This window comes from Petaurus breviceps, unplaced genomic scaffold (genome assembly GCF_028583685.1).
Source record: "Petaurus breviceps papuanus isolate PSGF00001 unplaced genomic scaffold, PetGlider_PUasm1.0 126, whole genome shotgun sequence".
NCBI lineage: Eukaryota > Metazoa > Chordata > Mammalia > Diprotodontia > Petauridae > Petaurus > Petaurus breviceps.
In genome coordinates, this window is record NW_027185655.1 from 11,575,490 (window position 1) to 11,592,614 (window position 17,125).

Here is a 17,125-nt window from a genome sequence, read left to right on the forward strand (position 1 = left end):
AATTGGGGTTAAGTGACTAGCCCAAAGTCACCTGGCTAGTAAGTGTGTCAAGTGTCTGAGTGATTGGGTCAGGGGATAGTTCCTTGGCTAAAGAAGAAGGAAGAAAAATGAATTGTCCTTTTTGCAGTGCCAAGACTCACCTTATTTTAAGCCTGACATGAGGTAATATATAAGAGAGGTGCATAAAGACCGGAATGTTACAATCAACCATGCATTCCTCCCAGATGCGATTCATGTCTAACCTTATAAGCCTTAGAGCTAGAATAAGAAAGAAGAAGCCAGGAAAAGTCCTGTACAGTCTAATATTGCCTTCAACCCTCTATTTGTGGCACTTGTTTATGCTCATTAAAAATGGAGCACACCATATTCCATTAATATACATGTGACATGGATGAATCCTCCAACCACAACTTGGCTGCCACATGGAGGCCTCCCTCACATCATGAGAGTATTCAGGTTTGGCAGAAGTTCTCTATCTGCCTGGTGTACTGAGCAAGATAATCCAGGAGTGGGAGAAGGGAGGAACCAATGGAGGGTGAAAGGGGATTACTGTCTACCAAGCAAAACCACCTCTGCAGAATCCATGGATTGGAGGCCAAGAAGATGGTCACAAAGAGAGGTAACTCTTATCAGAGAGAGTTTCTGTTTAGCTTTTTCTAATGGTTCCAAGAGAAAATGTAATGAGATGCAAATTATTTTTATTTGACTGTTTTTAGTTTGCTTGATTTTTAAGATGGTTTTCAAAGCTAGGAATGATCGTTTAAACATATTAAACATATTTTATCAGGTTGCTATTTTCTGAGCTCAGTAAATGCCTTTTTTGGAGCAAAATGTGATGCCTTTTATTCATGACAAGTGAAACAAGGTAGGGATGGTAATTTTGACGCCATTCTATTCCTTTACTCTAAGGTTCTCTTGGTGAAGAGGTACAAAATGTTAATTCCAGAAGTCCTGGAAAATTTCCCCATTTTTTAAACATTAAGAATTTGTTGAAGATTTTTTAGGCTTGAACATATTGTTTAAATTATAATCTTTTCCCCCGTGTGACAGCCTCACACAAACAAAGTATTTAAAGATGAAGATCTGTCATTGCTATGTTTAATTAATGGAGATTTTTGGAACTAAGGAACAAGGTTTTGAAAATGACAAAAACAAAATCACAAACTAGCATTTCAACCTAGCATTTTTCAAACTAGCATGTCAACCTGTTTCAAACCAGCATTCCAAATCAACCAGAATTTCTGTTTACAGGTGTCATCTGTTTAAAGCTATCATTGGCAATCTTGCTTCACACTCGAAAATATTTTTTCTATCAGTTCTAAGATTCTGGTGACATAGCATAAAGCATCTTGAAAGGTTTGGCATCCTCAGTATCTTGGCACATGGCATTACAGTACCCGTCTATGGCATTCAACATCTATGACTGTGGAACTTCTGGGGTCCTCAGGGTTACTCAAATACTTACACCTATTGCCAACTTAAGTTCCTGAGTGAAATTCAAGTCTTTGGGGAGCTCCATTGGCCATTTAAGTCAGAAGGACACTACTAGAAAACTTGCTTTTATTTTCTCCATTTGCTTAAGCAGTACATGGAATACTTTGTTTTAAATTTAGAGGGCCTGATTAACTTTTTTTGCATGTTACAAAACAAAGGTGACCTGAATCTCTTTGTATAAATCCAGCATATTCATATTTAGTGGTAGCTAGAGTTCTCATTAAACTCAAATGAAATGGAAAGCATTTTTATGAACAATACCATCTTGACAATGGGCTGGTCACATTCCAGTGAGGAATAACTGATTTATAGTCTTTGTGTTCAATGGGCATTGCTTCAGCATCAAGAGATCTAGAAAGGAAGACTGCCAGGGGAATAGGTGAACCCTCACTTTAGAGGAGGAACCCTACATGGACAAGAGCAGATTGGTTTATTGCAGTTTCATTTGATGGAAAGAGTTCTCACATTGATGACATAACTGAACCATAAAAGCAGACTTTTTAAAAAAAGAATTCAGAAGTACAAATAACTGTGCTATGTTTAGAGAACTGTATTTCTTTCTTCAAAATAATTTTTGTCAAAGTTAAAATATTTTGTTTTCTACCTGGTGTTTCCTTTATAAAAGTTGTTTTTTTTAACAATACTAAATATGATTATAGTTCATCGAAAGACCACACCCAATCTCAAAATGAAAGCTGGTTTTGAAAGATAAGACAAACTGAATTGTCATCAACTTCTCATCTCCATATTTATTATATATTTTAATGGCACTGGAGAAGAATACATTTATATAAGGTTGGACAGACTTAAAGCTATATGTATATATCTATGCATATATATTCAGGTTTTGTCAGAATCTCTCAACTCATGTGACTCTTCCCCTCCTCCTGCCAAAAAATACATTCTAATGCCACACATTCTAATGTACAGCAATGTCATAAAATATAATAATCCCTGAATAAAAAAATGAATGTCAACACAGGGAGAGATGGAGAAGAGTAAGTAAGTTTCAACATATAAGCAAAGAGGAAGTTTTACCTTTCAAACCCAACAGTTCCTCCATTAATGGAATTTTTGATGTGGTAGCACTGGTCTCCTTTCTGCTCATCAAATAAAATATTCCGTCTTTCAAATCAGGGCATTTTAACTAGCAATTTTTCACATTTGGAATACTCTCCCTTGTCATCTCCACCTTCTGGCTTCCCTGGCTTCCTTCAAGTCCCAGCCAAAATTCTGCTTTCTATAGGAAGCCTTTTCCAATTTCCTTTAATTCTCATGTCTTCCCTTTGTTGATTGTTTCCAATTTATCCTGTATATAGGTTGTTTGTAGATTTGTTTGCATGTTATCTTTCCCATTAAATTGCGAGGTCCTTGAAAGCTGAGACTATTTTTTGCCTTTTTTTGAAGCCCTAGTACTTAACACAGTACTTGACACATAGGAAATACATTTAATAAATGTTTATTGATTGACTGATTAAAAAAAAAATAGGAGCATAGGAGGAAGGCCAGAAAGGACATATATGATAGGAAGCTCTAGAGTGGTCATGTGGTAAGAGTGAGGAATGACAAGTAAAAAAAAACAGAGTAGAATACTCCACTGCTAAATATATATATATATATATATATATATACATGTAAATATATATGTATATGTATATATACACACACAGACACACACAATATCAGGAGATATTGAGGAAAGGTCAATTTGGGGGTGGATAATCCAAAAACTACATGGACAAATGTTCCATGGAAGAAGCAGAAATGGATGAGTTGTGATCTGAATCACTAAAAGTAACTCCCAAATGGGTAAGATACCAGATCCCCTAGAATATTTCAATAAGGTAAAAACACTAGGGTAATTGTGTACAGATTTGATAAAGAAATGGAGGGGGGAAAAAGAAGTTCTTTCTGTACTTCTCTCTTTCTACCATTTCTTCACAGCAATAAAGCAGCAAGACTTACAGCAATTTGCCACTCTGTAAAATTTAGCACTGTTAAAACAAAGTCAATCTTTGCAATATACACATTCATGAGGAAATTTTGAAGTATGATGCTCATGAATGCACCATATATGTATTATCTATTTTCATACTTAAAATTATAATATTGAACCTACACTGTTGCTTGCCCATCCAGTGATAACCTGAAATTTCTTTTTATTCAAAATTATTGTCTCCAGTGAGCAGTGAGAAAGTTGGTTGATACATAGGATAGCAGAACACTTCAATTCATATAGATACACCTTAACAACTAGACATTTATTAGAGAAAAATCACTTTATTAAATAATTTATGGTTTAAAATTATGTATGAATAAAAAGTACAGTGGATAATCAAAGCAAATCATTTAATTTTCTAGCATTTTCAATTGGAGAGACTGTAAAACTCATATTGTCTATTTTGCCAAAACAGGAACTCTCCATGGATGACAGATGCTGTTCCCTGCTTAATGGAAGTCCTCAAATTTTATTCTGCATCTCATTGGAAAGAAAATATAACTTTTTTAAAATAGAATAAACTTGGGGAAAGGAATCAGTGTGCAATGCTTAGCACCAAATGTTTTTTTTTTCCTCCCTCTGAGCACCAAATGCTTCAAGGAAAACATTCCAAGTATCAAAGTTTTCAGATAGATAAATATTTATGGATTAAATCCATAAAGAACAGACACTGTTATGAAATATATATAGATGCCTTCAAAACTTTCTATCTAGGCAGAGTAGACACATAAGTTAAGAGTCATTTCCCACTTAATTGTTTTTACCACCTTATGCAACACAATTGGGATAATGGATACGGGTTTATTGGTATATGCTGAGAAAATAGCATTGGATTGACATCACGTCCAGTAAATAAAGCAGATTTTCTTCTTCTTCATGCATCAAATAAATACAGAATTTTATTGAATATTTAAGACATAGTTATATTGTAATTGTGAACATCTTTACAAATACATCCTCTAAGAGGGGAAAACTGCATGCACAATGTGTATGCTAAAAGTTATATTTTTCTCCCTGATGATTGTCAGCTTTTGGTGACTTGTACATGGTAGAGGTCACTAAAAATTCTAAAAATGTCTAGTCATCTAATTGGGACAGAGCCTCTTAAACACATTGTATTAAAGTGTTCTTAAAATGCATTATATTCCATATAATGCTGTGTTTGTTTCTAACACTCACATGAATTAACCTTGTTTTCCTAAGCCTCTGATGTTGTAGAAGTTTTTAATTTGTCCTACTTTGATGTGCTCTCTCTGTGGAAATGACATTGCTTCAAAAAAGTATAATTATTTTTTCAAACTTAACCTGAGAAATTCTAACATCTGGTATATCACTAAGCAGAGTTTTATTCAAGCCCTTAGGTATTCTCTTAAATAGGGCTAAACTATTGCCTCTTCCCATAGAAAAGTACTCCAGGAAGTGCTATCAAGCTCAAAATCCCTGTGCATGACAATTTATGAAAAGCCACTTGTCCTTGGTTTGGGGGGGGTGGTATTTACATTGTTCACCCACCATTTTATAAACACAAACTTAAAGTCAATATCAAAGAATCATCGACTTCTTGCATTAACTTCACTAACATTGTTTCCTGAAGTTCAAAAAACAGTATACTGGTAAGTAAATCTAGTAAGAAGTGGCTCATTCCAGCCAAAGGTAAGCTGCAGAGGCAGAGCTGACAACAGTGAGAGAACCTAAAACTACAGTTCCAATTCCAAATCACAGGCTGATAACTATGTAGGTATGGACAGGTCACATGGTCCTCTTTCTGGTCAACCCTGCACACACGGAGAGCACTACTACATTCAGATATAAAATAAAGCTTTTAATTCACTGAAACAAGGCACATTCCTTCAGTGGACCAAAAGAAAGTTGTCAGATAGGCTTAGGTAAGACTTTTATTTATGAAATACTTGCACACATGGCTTGGGCGTCAGCCAGTGACAGAAATAAACTCAAGCAAGAACTTTAAGCGAAGGCGATGGATAATCTATATCTCCATATACAGGCATACAGATATATAGATATGGCATCTTCGAGCAGTGCCACCAGTTTGGAGACTGACCAAGGGAATCATTCGCATCCCTCGAAATCTCCATGAGCACAAAGGGGTGGCCAGAACAGGATGCACTACATCGCTCTTCCCATCTCGCGCATGCAGCGTGCCCACCCAACGGGAAGTGTTCGCCTGCGCCCTCCCCCCGCCATGTGATGGTTGTTGAACTTATTTTTAGTGTCATTTGATAAGCTTCTCTGCTCACAGAGAGACATCCCACTGACCCAGCCACTGGTCATTGTCTATACCAGTTCACATCAAAGCAGGCGCGCTTTGTCAGGTTTCGACTCGAATATCCATTTTGCATCTGAAGTACAGTATCAAAAGTGACTGGATCATTTGAGTCTTTTTCTTCAGCTGCTCCCTTCTTCCTCCCCCACAGTGTTTCTGCTCACACTAACATAATTTGGCATCGTCAACGTGACATGACGGTGGTTTTTCTAAAAAAATTATAATACATACATTGTCAATGAATTGTGATAGCTAACGCTCTTGAAAATTTTGTTTATAAGTTGAGGAGAGGAGGTCTTTTTCGACTGCTGAATCCGGACCAATGTAGAGTGCCCCTCAAAATCCAAGTAATGCGCATATAGTAATAGGTCATTCAATGTCAAAAGGCATAAAAAAGATGAGCAAAATCTTCACAGGCTGCTGCTTGCTGTTGCCTTTAATTATATTAATTAAACTTTGAAATTCTCATGCAAAGAGAACTGCTGGCTTGTGACGCTGAAGAGCCCTTGGAGATTTGAAGGGGGGACCCTGAGACACTAGCTTTAAGGCAACCCCTTCTTTTAAATTTGAAGGAAAAACCTACCCTAACGTACAAGCCTGGAACAGCCAGGTACGTTATAGAGAACAATGTTACAAGAATTATTAAAATCTAAAGATAGTAACAGGGAAAAAAAAAAAATCTCCCGACCACAGTGTCAAGGACTTGAAGCACCAGTCTCAAAATCTGCTCAATATCTTTGGTTATGGGGCTGTCTTCCTAGAGAATAACGCTCTATTAATTTTCTTCTTGTCTCGGGTGCATAATGAAAGAAAGGTGTCTTCAAAAACTAAAGGGCAAAGTCTTCCTTGCTACCAATACCTTAAGGCATCCTGTCTACATTTTGTCATGCATGTGCACTTCTCAGTGTTAAAATGACAAGATTTTCCAGTCAGAAACTTCCCGTAAGGCACACTGTGATAGGGGACTCACAAGGATTTTATGATATGACATCGCTATAAGGCAATGAATGAACTTTCCAATTTGCTTAGCCTGGTGGGACTCTTCCATACCTTCTGCCTATGGCTAACAATCTCTCTATATTAATTACAAGTGCCATGTTTCCATTGGAGAAGACTTACTTCTCTATTAATGATACACCATGGCCAATTCTTTTGTAGTCTCAATCTAGATATCTTCATTGTATATTGTTTCCTCTGTTGTGGCTTTCCTTCTCTTTACATATAAATACTGGATTTTCTGTCAAAATGCATGCAAATTAATGTTTCTCTTCATTTCCACTGTCATGCATCATGGGTTACCACTATGTTGTAATGGACTCCTACTTAGATGGTGGAACAAGTGACTGAAACAGCTTGGTGCAAGCAAGGCTGGCTTGTGAAGTCAGAAAGGATGAGAAGTCACAAAAGAACAATCTAGGCTGAGAGGCATTAAGCTGTTTTTCCAAGTAATGAAAAGAAATTGCTTCATGGTCTTCATTTGTTTGGAAACTGGGAGAGAGACAGTGCTCCATGTTCATACCCTCTGTTTTTCCTGTCTTCTTTTTTACTGAGATTGAACACGGGAAAAGTTGATGCATCGGCCCTGAGAAAGAAAAAATGCAAAGTTTTATTGCTTTGTAGCATAATAAAGATATACTCACACACCACATATGCACATGTGCATGCATGCACGTGGACACACATCCTTTCCAGTTTTTTTTTCAACATGTAATGAGCTGTTTACCAGTTTCTATTTTTCCCAAGAATCTGGAATATTAATGAGATTCTTCCTAAATAATAATTTTTTTCTTTTCCATGTATCAAACTGTGGCAGTTTTTATGATCCCCCCCCCCCCAAAAAAAAAAAGTTCACGTAAGTCAGTTTCATTAGTATAGTTAAGCAAAAATGACAGGGAAAATAATCCTTTCTTTCTCTCTCTTTTTCTTTTTGGAGGGGAGAAGGTTGGGCAATTAGGGTTAAGTGACTTGCCCAAGGCACATGGCTAGTTTGTCTGTGTGTGTTAAGTGTCTGAGGCTGGATTTGAACTCAGGTCTTCCTGACTCCAGGGCCGGTTTGCTCTATTCACTGTGCCACCTAGCTGCCTCATAAACCTTTTTTCTTTATTGTCTAAGATACAGCATTCCAATTACTGTAATAAAATTATTGAAAGGTACACTGTATAAAAAACAAATAAAAATATCTTTCACATAATATATTGCTTGTAAAACAGATGAAGCAGTACAAACACAAAATTTAAGACTCTTAATGGGTATGTGGGTAGAGTGAAGTAAGGAGGGGAAATATTTCATTTTTGTTAATGGATTTTCTTTCACTTCATACACAATACCACTTTGATAAAGGCACTTTCTACATATTTCACATTTTCTTTGTTTAAATTCATTTTTCAAATGCTTTATTAACTTCTGATTTACATCATTCATTTCTGCCAGATTTTGGGTTACAAATTTTCTCCCCATTTTTCCTCTACCCACCACCCCAAAATAATAGTCCCACAGGATATCCCCTTCTCCAATCTGCTCTCTCCCATATCTTCTCCCATATCCCCTTCTACTTTTCCAGTAGGGCATGGTGGATTTCTATGCATATATACAGTGCCTGTATATCGAATTTCCCAATTACATGTAAAGTAGTATTAATAATAGTATACACACACACACACACACACACACACACACATATATATATATATTTAAAAATTTGATTATAAAAGTTTGAATTCCAGATTCATTCCCTTCTTCCCTTGACAACCACCCTTACTGGGAAGATAAGCAGTGCAGTATAGGTTGTACATGTGTAGCTATTGCAAAACATTAACATAGTAGATATATTGTAAAAGACTGATTATATTTCCCTCCCTCCTATTCCAGCTCCCACTTGTTCTATTCTCTACTTTGATCCCATACTTTTTCAAAAGTGGGTGCTTCCAGCTTCCATGTCCCCTAGCTTGTCCTCCCTTCCATCATCCCCCTTCTCATTCCCCTCCCCCCTACTATCCTGTAGGATGAGATACCCTATTTAGTGTGTATGTCATTCCCTCCCTGAGCCAAATTCAATGAGAATAAGGTTGACCCATTCCCTTTTGCCTTCCTAGTCTTCCCCTCCATTGTAATCATCTTCCCTTGCCTCTTCTGTATGAGATAGATTACCCCCATTCTGTCTCTCCCCATCTCCTCTCATTATATTCCTCTCTCACCTCTTAAATTCAACTTTTAAGTATCATCCCTTCCTATTAAATTGGTCCTGTGCCCTCTGTCTATGTATGCCTGTAAACATATATACACACATTCACATATGTATTCATACGCCTGTATGCCCTCCAAAATACACACACACACATACATACATACATACATATATATATATATATATATTTCTATTCCCTTCAACTATTTTCATACTGAAAAAGTTTCATCAGTTACAAAGTTACTATTATTGTTTTTCCATGTAGGAATGTTAATAGTTCAACTTTGATAAGTTCCTTATGATTTCTTTTCCCTTTTTACCTTCTCATGCTTCTCTTGCTTCTTGTATCTGAATGTCAAATTTTCTATTTAACTCTGGTTTCTTCATCCATAATGCTTGAAAGTCCTCTCTTCCACTGAATGACCATATTTTCCCCTGAAACATAGTACTCAGTTTTGCTGGGTATGTTACTCTTGGTTTTAATACCAGCTCCTTTGATCTCCAGAACATCACATTCTAAGCCCTTTGATGCCTCAGCATAGAAGCTGCCAGATGCTGGGTTATCCTGATTGTCTTTCCACAATATTCAAATTGTTTCTTCCTGGCTGTTTGTAATATTCTCTCCTTGATCTGGGAATTCTGGAACCTGGCTATAATATTCCTAGGAGTTTTCTTTTTGGGATCTTTTCCAGGAGTTGTTCGGTGGATTCTTTTAACTTCTGTTTTGCCCTCTGATTCTAAAACATCAGGGCAGTTTTCCTGGAGGATTTCTTGGAGGATGATTTCTAGGTTCTTTCTTTGATCGTGGCTTTCAGGTAATGCAATAATTTTTAAATTATCTCTCCTGGATCTATTTTCCAGGTCAGTGGTTTTTCCAAGGAGATATTTCACATTGCCTTCTATTCCTTCATTTGTTTGGATCTGTTTAACATCATCTTGATTTCTCATAAGGTCATTAGCTTCCATTTCCTCCAGTCTAATTCTGAAAGAATGATTCTCCTCAGTGAGCTTTTGAGATTCTTTTTCCATCTGGCAAATTCGACTTTTTAAGGCATTCTTCTTCTCATTGGCTTTTTGAGCCACTTTTGCTATTTGACTTAGTCTGTTTTTTTTTTTTAAGCAATAGGGGTTAAGTAACTTGCTCAAGGTTACACAGCCAGTTATTTCTGGGTGTGGTGCTGAGTATCTGAGCCAAGATTTGATCCAGGTCATCCCAACACTGGAGCCGGTGCTCTTACTCGCTGAGCCACCTGGCCGCCCCTGAGTTAGTCTGTTTTTTAAGGTGTTATTTTCCTCGTCAGGCTGTTGACTCTCATTTCATAATTTTCTAGCATCTTTCTCATTTCTCTTCCCAGTTTTTCCTCCACTTCTCTTATCTGCTTCTTAAGGTCCTCTATAGCCTGTAACCAGCTCGTATTTTCCTTTGAAGCTTTTGGTTCACTTGTTCTGGCTTCACTGTCTTCCTCCTGTTCCATGCTTTGCTCCTTTTTGTCCCCAAAATAGGAGTCTAATGTTGGGTTCTTCTATTTGCTTTGTTTCCTTTGTCTGGTCATGTTTCCACTCAATAACTTGACATTTGGGCTTTTTGCCACAGTAGGACTCTGCTACCAGATAGGAAAGCTTTCGTCCCAAACACTGGGGTTTTCTCAGCTGCCAGAGGTATTAGATAGGTGCCCTCTCTGAGGCCTCCACACGCTCTGGCAAGCTGGACACATACCCCAGGACCTCCACCCTAGACTGCAATCGAGATCCAAGCAGGTTAAAGCAATAGCAATTACCCCTCAGACTGGTGCTTGGTCCCCATACACTCTGCAGGCCAGGAGCTGAAGCTGCCATATGCTGCTGGCTGGCTGTGCTGGCATCTCAGTGGCTTCTCACCCCAGGGGCAAAATTCGACACATTCCTAACTACTGGTTCCCAAGTCCACACTGCACTTACCTCTCACTTTGTCCTTAGCATCTATGTGTTAATAAATCTGGAAATGTCCACATCTGATGGTGATCTGGAGTCCCTCCAGCTGGTGGCTGGTCAGGCCCGGCTGGCCGGGGGCTAAAACATCAGTGTGGAGCTGGGCTCGACTCACAGAGCGTTGCACTGGCTGATTCCTGCTAGCCTGCCAGGCTGTCCTCAGAGGGAGGTTAGCTTCTCTGTGTCATTTTGTGGGTTCTGTAGCTCCAAAGTTTGTTTATAGTCCCCTTTTTACATGAATTGGAGGTGGTAAGAGCTGGAGCCATGCAGAGGTTCTGTTTGTACTCAGCCATCTTGACTCCCTATTTCACATTTTCAATACAGTTTTTGTTCCAGTGTTTCCGACTAGTGACAGTTTTCTCTCCTTTTGTTTCTTCCAGTTGTTACACTCAACAAGGTGATGACCAAGTCATTCAACCAAGCTGAAGGTCAGTAGTGCATCTGGTGAGGCAGCCTCTGCTTTATCATCAAGAGGGCCTTAATCTACTGAAGTTTATTTTTTACCTTTTAGGTCAGAGTTGGCATATTTGCTTAAATGTGAATCATTTGGAGTGGCTAGGTGGTGCAGTGAATAGAGCAGCAGCCCCGGTGTCAGGAGGACCTGAGTTCAAATCCGGCCTCAGGCACTTAACACAAAAACTAGCTGTGTGACCTTGGGCAAGTTAGCAAAAAAAAAAAAGTGTGAATCATTTATTAGTCTTCAAAGTTATCTCTTTTCTACTTTAGAGGATGGTCAAATTGCAGTCCTGCCACTAATTAATTTCTAATGATTTTAGGTAAATGACTCTTCTCTATGCCACTATTTCCTTGTTTATAAAATGAGGGGGATGGGACAGATAATCTTTATAGAATCTCCTCTCAGCTTCCCAAATCAATGTTTCTTCCCAAATTGATGCTACATATATTAACTGCATATCTAAGTATACAATATCCCCATAGAAGTCACAAGGAAGGGCAAATTAGAGAGTACCCTTACTAGCCTCTTATACATATGAATATGAATGAAAATATGAAATGAAACATACAAAAATGAAAACATACACATGTAATAAAAGCCTGTTCACTTTAAATACCTTTTATATATGTCTGCCCAAAATCATTAAAGGTGTCTTATAAAGAGTCCAAACCAAAGACAATTTTCTACTAATGATGGGATTGGAAAAACATCTCTCTTTACAGCTGGCATAGGGATAGGGAATGGACCTGTGATGTCACTGATATTGAGAACTCCTGTATGAAGGAATGTTATCTACCAATGCAGATAACCACCTTCTCTATAAGGTATGATCTTCGGGTACTGTCTAAAAACATTGAGAGTTTAAGTGACTTGTACAGGGTTACAAAGTTAATGTGTGTCAGAGACCAGGAATCTGAACCCTGGCCTTCTTGACCCTATGGCCAGTTATATCCACCATGTTATTTTATGCTGTTTTATCCTATTCATAGATAATCCTAGGACACTACAAAGTTTCCTCAGTGCTTCAGTAATGAAAAATAAACTGGCATAACCATCTACCTTTGGGAAAAAGTGAATGCACATATGGGCCAGTCTCTTTCTCTGATTTTTCTAGATTAGGAAAGGTACAAGAAAAATTTTATTTTATGTAGTTCCTACTCTGCACCACTTTCTGTACTAGGCTTTTTTATTTTTTAAACAAATATATCATTGATCTTTACCACAACCTTTGCAGTTAAAGAAAATGAGCCAGAGATTAAGTGACCTGCCCAGGGTCACACAGCTAGTGTCAGAGGTTGGATTTAAACTTGAGTAATTTAGCTCCAGGTCCAGAGATCTATCCACTGTCACTACAAACCGCCTCTGGTATAGGCCTAGTAGTGAGCCAAAGGGTATGAAGTGCTTAGTAACTTAGGCTCGTAGTTCCAAACTTCTTTCCAGAATGGCTGGATCAAATTCATACCTCCACTAACAATGTATCAATGTTCCTATTTCCCCACAACCCCTCCAATATTTGTCACTTTTTTTCTTTTTGTCAATATAGCCAATCTAATGAGTGTGAGGCAGAAACTCAGAGTTGCTTTGAACTCGAATTTCTCTATTTATGAGTGACTCAGATTTTTATTTTTTTTAATACGTCAATGAATAGCTAGGATTTTGACCTTATATGATAGAGGAGACAAACAGGCAAATTGTTGGTGGCATATAGTAGAGAAGTCCCAGCTGAACCATCTTTTATTTTTAAGCAATTGGGGTTCGATCCCCCAGGTCATCCCGACACTGGGGCTGGTGCTCTTACTCGCTGAGCCACCTGGCCGCCCCTAAGCAATTGGGGTTAAGTAACTTGCTCAAGGTTACACGGCCAGGTATTTCTGGGTGGATGCTAAGTGTCTGAGCCTGGATTCGATCCCCCAGGTCATCCTGACACTGGGGCCAGTGCTCTTACTCGCTGTGCTACCTGGCCGCCCCGAACCATCTTAAAATGTCATTGGGAAATGTTTAATTAATTATAAATGTTTTAAAAATCAATAAAATGCAATAATTAAGTAAATTATTTTAGATGCTTTAAAAAACAATAAAAATACAATAGAACATATATAATGCTAATTTGTGGTTTTCCAATATAGAGACCCAAGAGATCCCTTTCTATTTGAGTGTGACATTACTGTTCTAGTTTAAATTTATGAAAAGTTCTTTTATCAAGAATCTTAAAAATAAACAAAAACATTTTAATGGGAGGAGTTTAGTTTCTGTTCTGTCTGTGTGATACTGAAAAATACTGGAAACCAGAGAGTGAAATTGACCTACATGAATTCTACTACTCAAATAATAATGTCTATATTTAGGGGAATATAGGATTTTTTTTCATCTATAACTCTAAACAAATATCCATTTTTTTTTTTTTTTTGCTGTGTATTTTTTCTAAATTAAATGTAAAATAATATTTCTTAGGAGAAAAGCAATAATAAAGTTCATACTCCATCACATTAAAGCTTATTAAATATAGTTAAACAGTTTTATAATATGTAACATTTTAGGTTTTTTTGTTTATTAGAAATTTTGGAAAAAGCTTTTTTAAAGTTTTTAAAAAAATGAAACTTATTTACTTGAGAGTATCATATTAAAACTTATTTGCACATGCTTTATTTCATTCTAAAATTATTTTGCAAAGCATTTTTTTTCTGGCTCATTTCCTCCTATGAAGTTAAGATAATATAAATCAGTTAACCAACTCTTTTCCTGCAGAAGCACTTCAGAAAATTACACTTTAATATGTTATGATGTTAATTAAAGTCTGGAGAGAGTGAGAATTGTAATTTTTTGACAATACTACTTTTAGGAAGTAATATATAGCCAAAGACATGTAGTTTGTATCTTCATTGTGTAAAATGAACACTAGAATGCAGAATTAACCAGGTTAATTTGACAACTTTAATAGAAAGACAATTTGGCTACTGAAGATCAGAAAAACAACTGGGGATCTGAATTGTCCAAGGTAAGTAACAATTCAGTTTCTAATTTTCTATCTCTTTTGGTAGAGTGTATCCAAAGACATGGTACTGGAAAACATAATAGAGAGCAAAGTGGAATTTTGAAAAACGATACTGTCTAGATGACAGCCCACAGTCAAACAAGAAACCTTTTGAGTGAGACCATTAGTTCCTAAAATCTTGCACAGGCACTGGAGATAAGACAATGAACTGGGATTGAATAGGAAGACATGGGACTTAATTTAACTTGAAAATCTGTTCAGATGCCCGACTTTTTAATATTGATATTATTCTGGTGATAGGAGACAATTCCAAGACATCAAACACCACTATCTCAGAAGAATCAAAATAGTGTATTACCCAAAGGATAATGGACAAGTGTGTGATAGTTATAATTAGGCTATTAAGAACATATTATGAGCAATGCATTACAGGCAGCAAGTGATAATACACTCACCCACCCATGCCCACACACACAGACTCTAGAAAAGAAAGTGAAAATATCATTGAGTAAAGTATAACAGACAGAAAAATCAATTGCTACAAGAATATCCACAATAAATAAGTAAAAAACAAACAACAACAACAAAACACAAGACAAAGGTGTCCAATGCATAGAGTAGATCCCATAGGGAGGATTTATAGAAGTATCTGAATAAAAATTGTTTTGGCTAAGAAGGAATACAGAGTTTACAATCCATGCAGTTTGAAGGAGTACCCCCCAACAACAAAGTAGCAGATCTATTAAAGTGTCTAATCACCCCAAGACACAAAACTATATCTCACAAGCACACTGTGAATGAAGAGCTAGTGACTTGGATCCTGGCAGCCTTAAAAACAGCTCCCACTCATCCTAGAGTGATTCTAGATAAAAATCCCTTATGATCTATAAAGTGTCCACTTATAAAATATACAAAATAAAACCTGATAAAAGAAACCATGTCCTAAAATTTTAATATTACAAATCAAAAATGAATATTACTTCTAACATCCCAAATCATTTCAATAGAAGAATATTCAAAAAGGGAAGATAAAGGCTATAAAATTAAAATGAATGAAATGCTATGTGACTAGTGGGATAACTTTTCATTTGGATCCTTATACCAATATATACCTAACAAGAATATTAATTGAGTTAATTCATTAACATTAAGAAGAATATTAATCACAAAAACCAGCCAGAGAAGCAATGTGCAGTAGTGGATGGAGAACTTACTTCAAAGCTAAAAAGACTTGGTTCAAGTGCTAAGCTCTGACACATACTGACTTTGGGACCCTAGGCAAGTTAATTAACCTCTCAGGCATGTAGGTCATCTCTAAAACTCTACACTAAATTGTAGAGAAGGTGCTGATATGTATAGATAGAGGGAGTTTCCTTAGATGGTGATTCCCTATATTAAAAATTTCACACTTCCAAACTGTATTCATGAAACAAACAAACACAAAAAGCTATGAGAAAACATTTTCTCATCTTTGTTGTTGCTTTTCAGTCATGTCTGACTCTTTAAGACCCCATTGATCATACTATCTATGGGGTTTTTTTCAAGTAAGTGTAATAGTAATGGAATTTTAAAATCTTCCCAATTTTGAAGATCTTCCCTGCCCTCAATAGACTGAATGTAATCACATGGAGGCTGTGGTGGGAGGAATTTTCTGAAGGGTGGAGCAGAGCCCATAGGAAGCTGGGAGTCAAAGCAGTTACAGATGGAGGGAGGAAAGGATACATCTAGGCAGACAGTTAGGTTTGTGGGAAGGCTACAGCATGGTGTGGCTCTCTATGCTCTTATGGTATATTAACTTTTTTGCTACTATGATGGATTTGGCTTTCTGGTTTGGGGATTCAGTTTTTTTGGTGTCTGAATAAACGTTTTGTTTTTGTCTTATCTATGGAGAGTCTGTTATATATTGTGATTGACCACTATGCCACCATATTCATAGTCACCATTGTGCTAGTGCTACAGTAAGATATTGTAGTGGTTGGCCATTCCTTAAATTAGTAAATTAGGGCAAACAGAGGTTAAGTAATTTGCCCAGGGTCACACAACTAGGCAGTATCTAGGGCCAGATTTGAACTCAGTTCTGCCTCATTCCAAGTCCAATGTTCTATCCACTGAAGGTTCTCTTCATTAGCTTTGATTTTTCTTTTTTTCTTTAATTATTTGTGATATAAAAGAATTCTATAATGAAGAACCGAAGAACACCAGTATATCACTCTCATAGTGTTAGTTGGGTTGTTTTATCCCCAAACCCACAGCTCCTTAATCAACATAGTCAAACTGAATTCAGATGTCTCATGCCCCAATGATTCATAAAGTTTAACAAAACAAGTATACAGTCTGTATAAAACTGAACTAAATCGGTGGCTTAGGACTACATCAACTGAAAAATGAGTTAGGATTTTTCTTTGGGAAATTAGCATTACTTAAATAAAATGAATTCAAAAGCAAATCTTATTTATTTTATCAATTTCCATGGAAATTCTGAATTACATGAGGAAAAATTTTCAAATGTTTACAGCAAAAAAATCTAACTACAGAGATACATAAAAAATTTTTTTGAGAAAGTAGGGGTGATTTTTATAGTACAATAATACCTAGTTAACAAGTCTTCATTAATTTAGAACTTCCTTACTAAGAAAACTAATAGTGCTTGAGATTACAAGAACATATCACCTCCTTACAATATCAACCTGTTTTTAAGTCCATTAGAAGCAGTTAATGTGCTGCCCTAGATATAGAAGGCACTTTAA

At 36.8% G+C, this 17,125-nt stretch overlaps 1 protein-coding gene across 1 annotated transcript in view; it reads right to left on the bottom strand.

The window, feature by feature from the left end:
* Nucleotides 1-5,294: 5,294 nt before the first annotated feature.
* The window catches only part of ANTXR2 (ANTXR cell adhesion molecule 2), a 221,136-nt gene continuing 209,305 nt past the window's right edge, over nucleotides 5,295-17,125 (bottom strand). Inside the window, exon 17 of the mRNA XM_069092887.1 lies at nucleotides 5,295-7,359. Coding sequence (XP_068948988.1) covers nucleotides 7,321-7,359 — 39 coding nt within the window. The 3' untranslated portion in view covers nucleotides 5,295-7,320. The remainder of the gene's footprint in view (nucleotides 7,360-17,125) is intronic.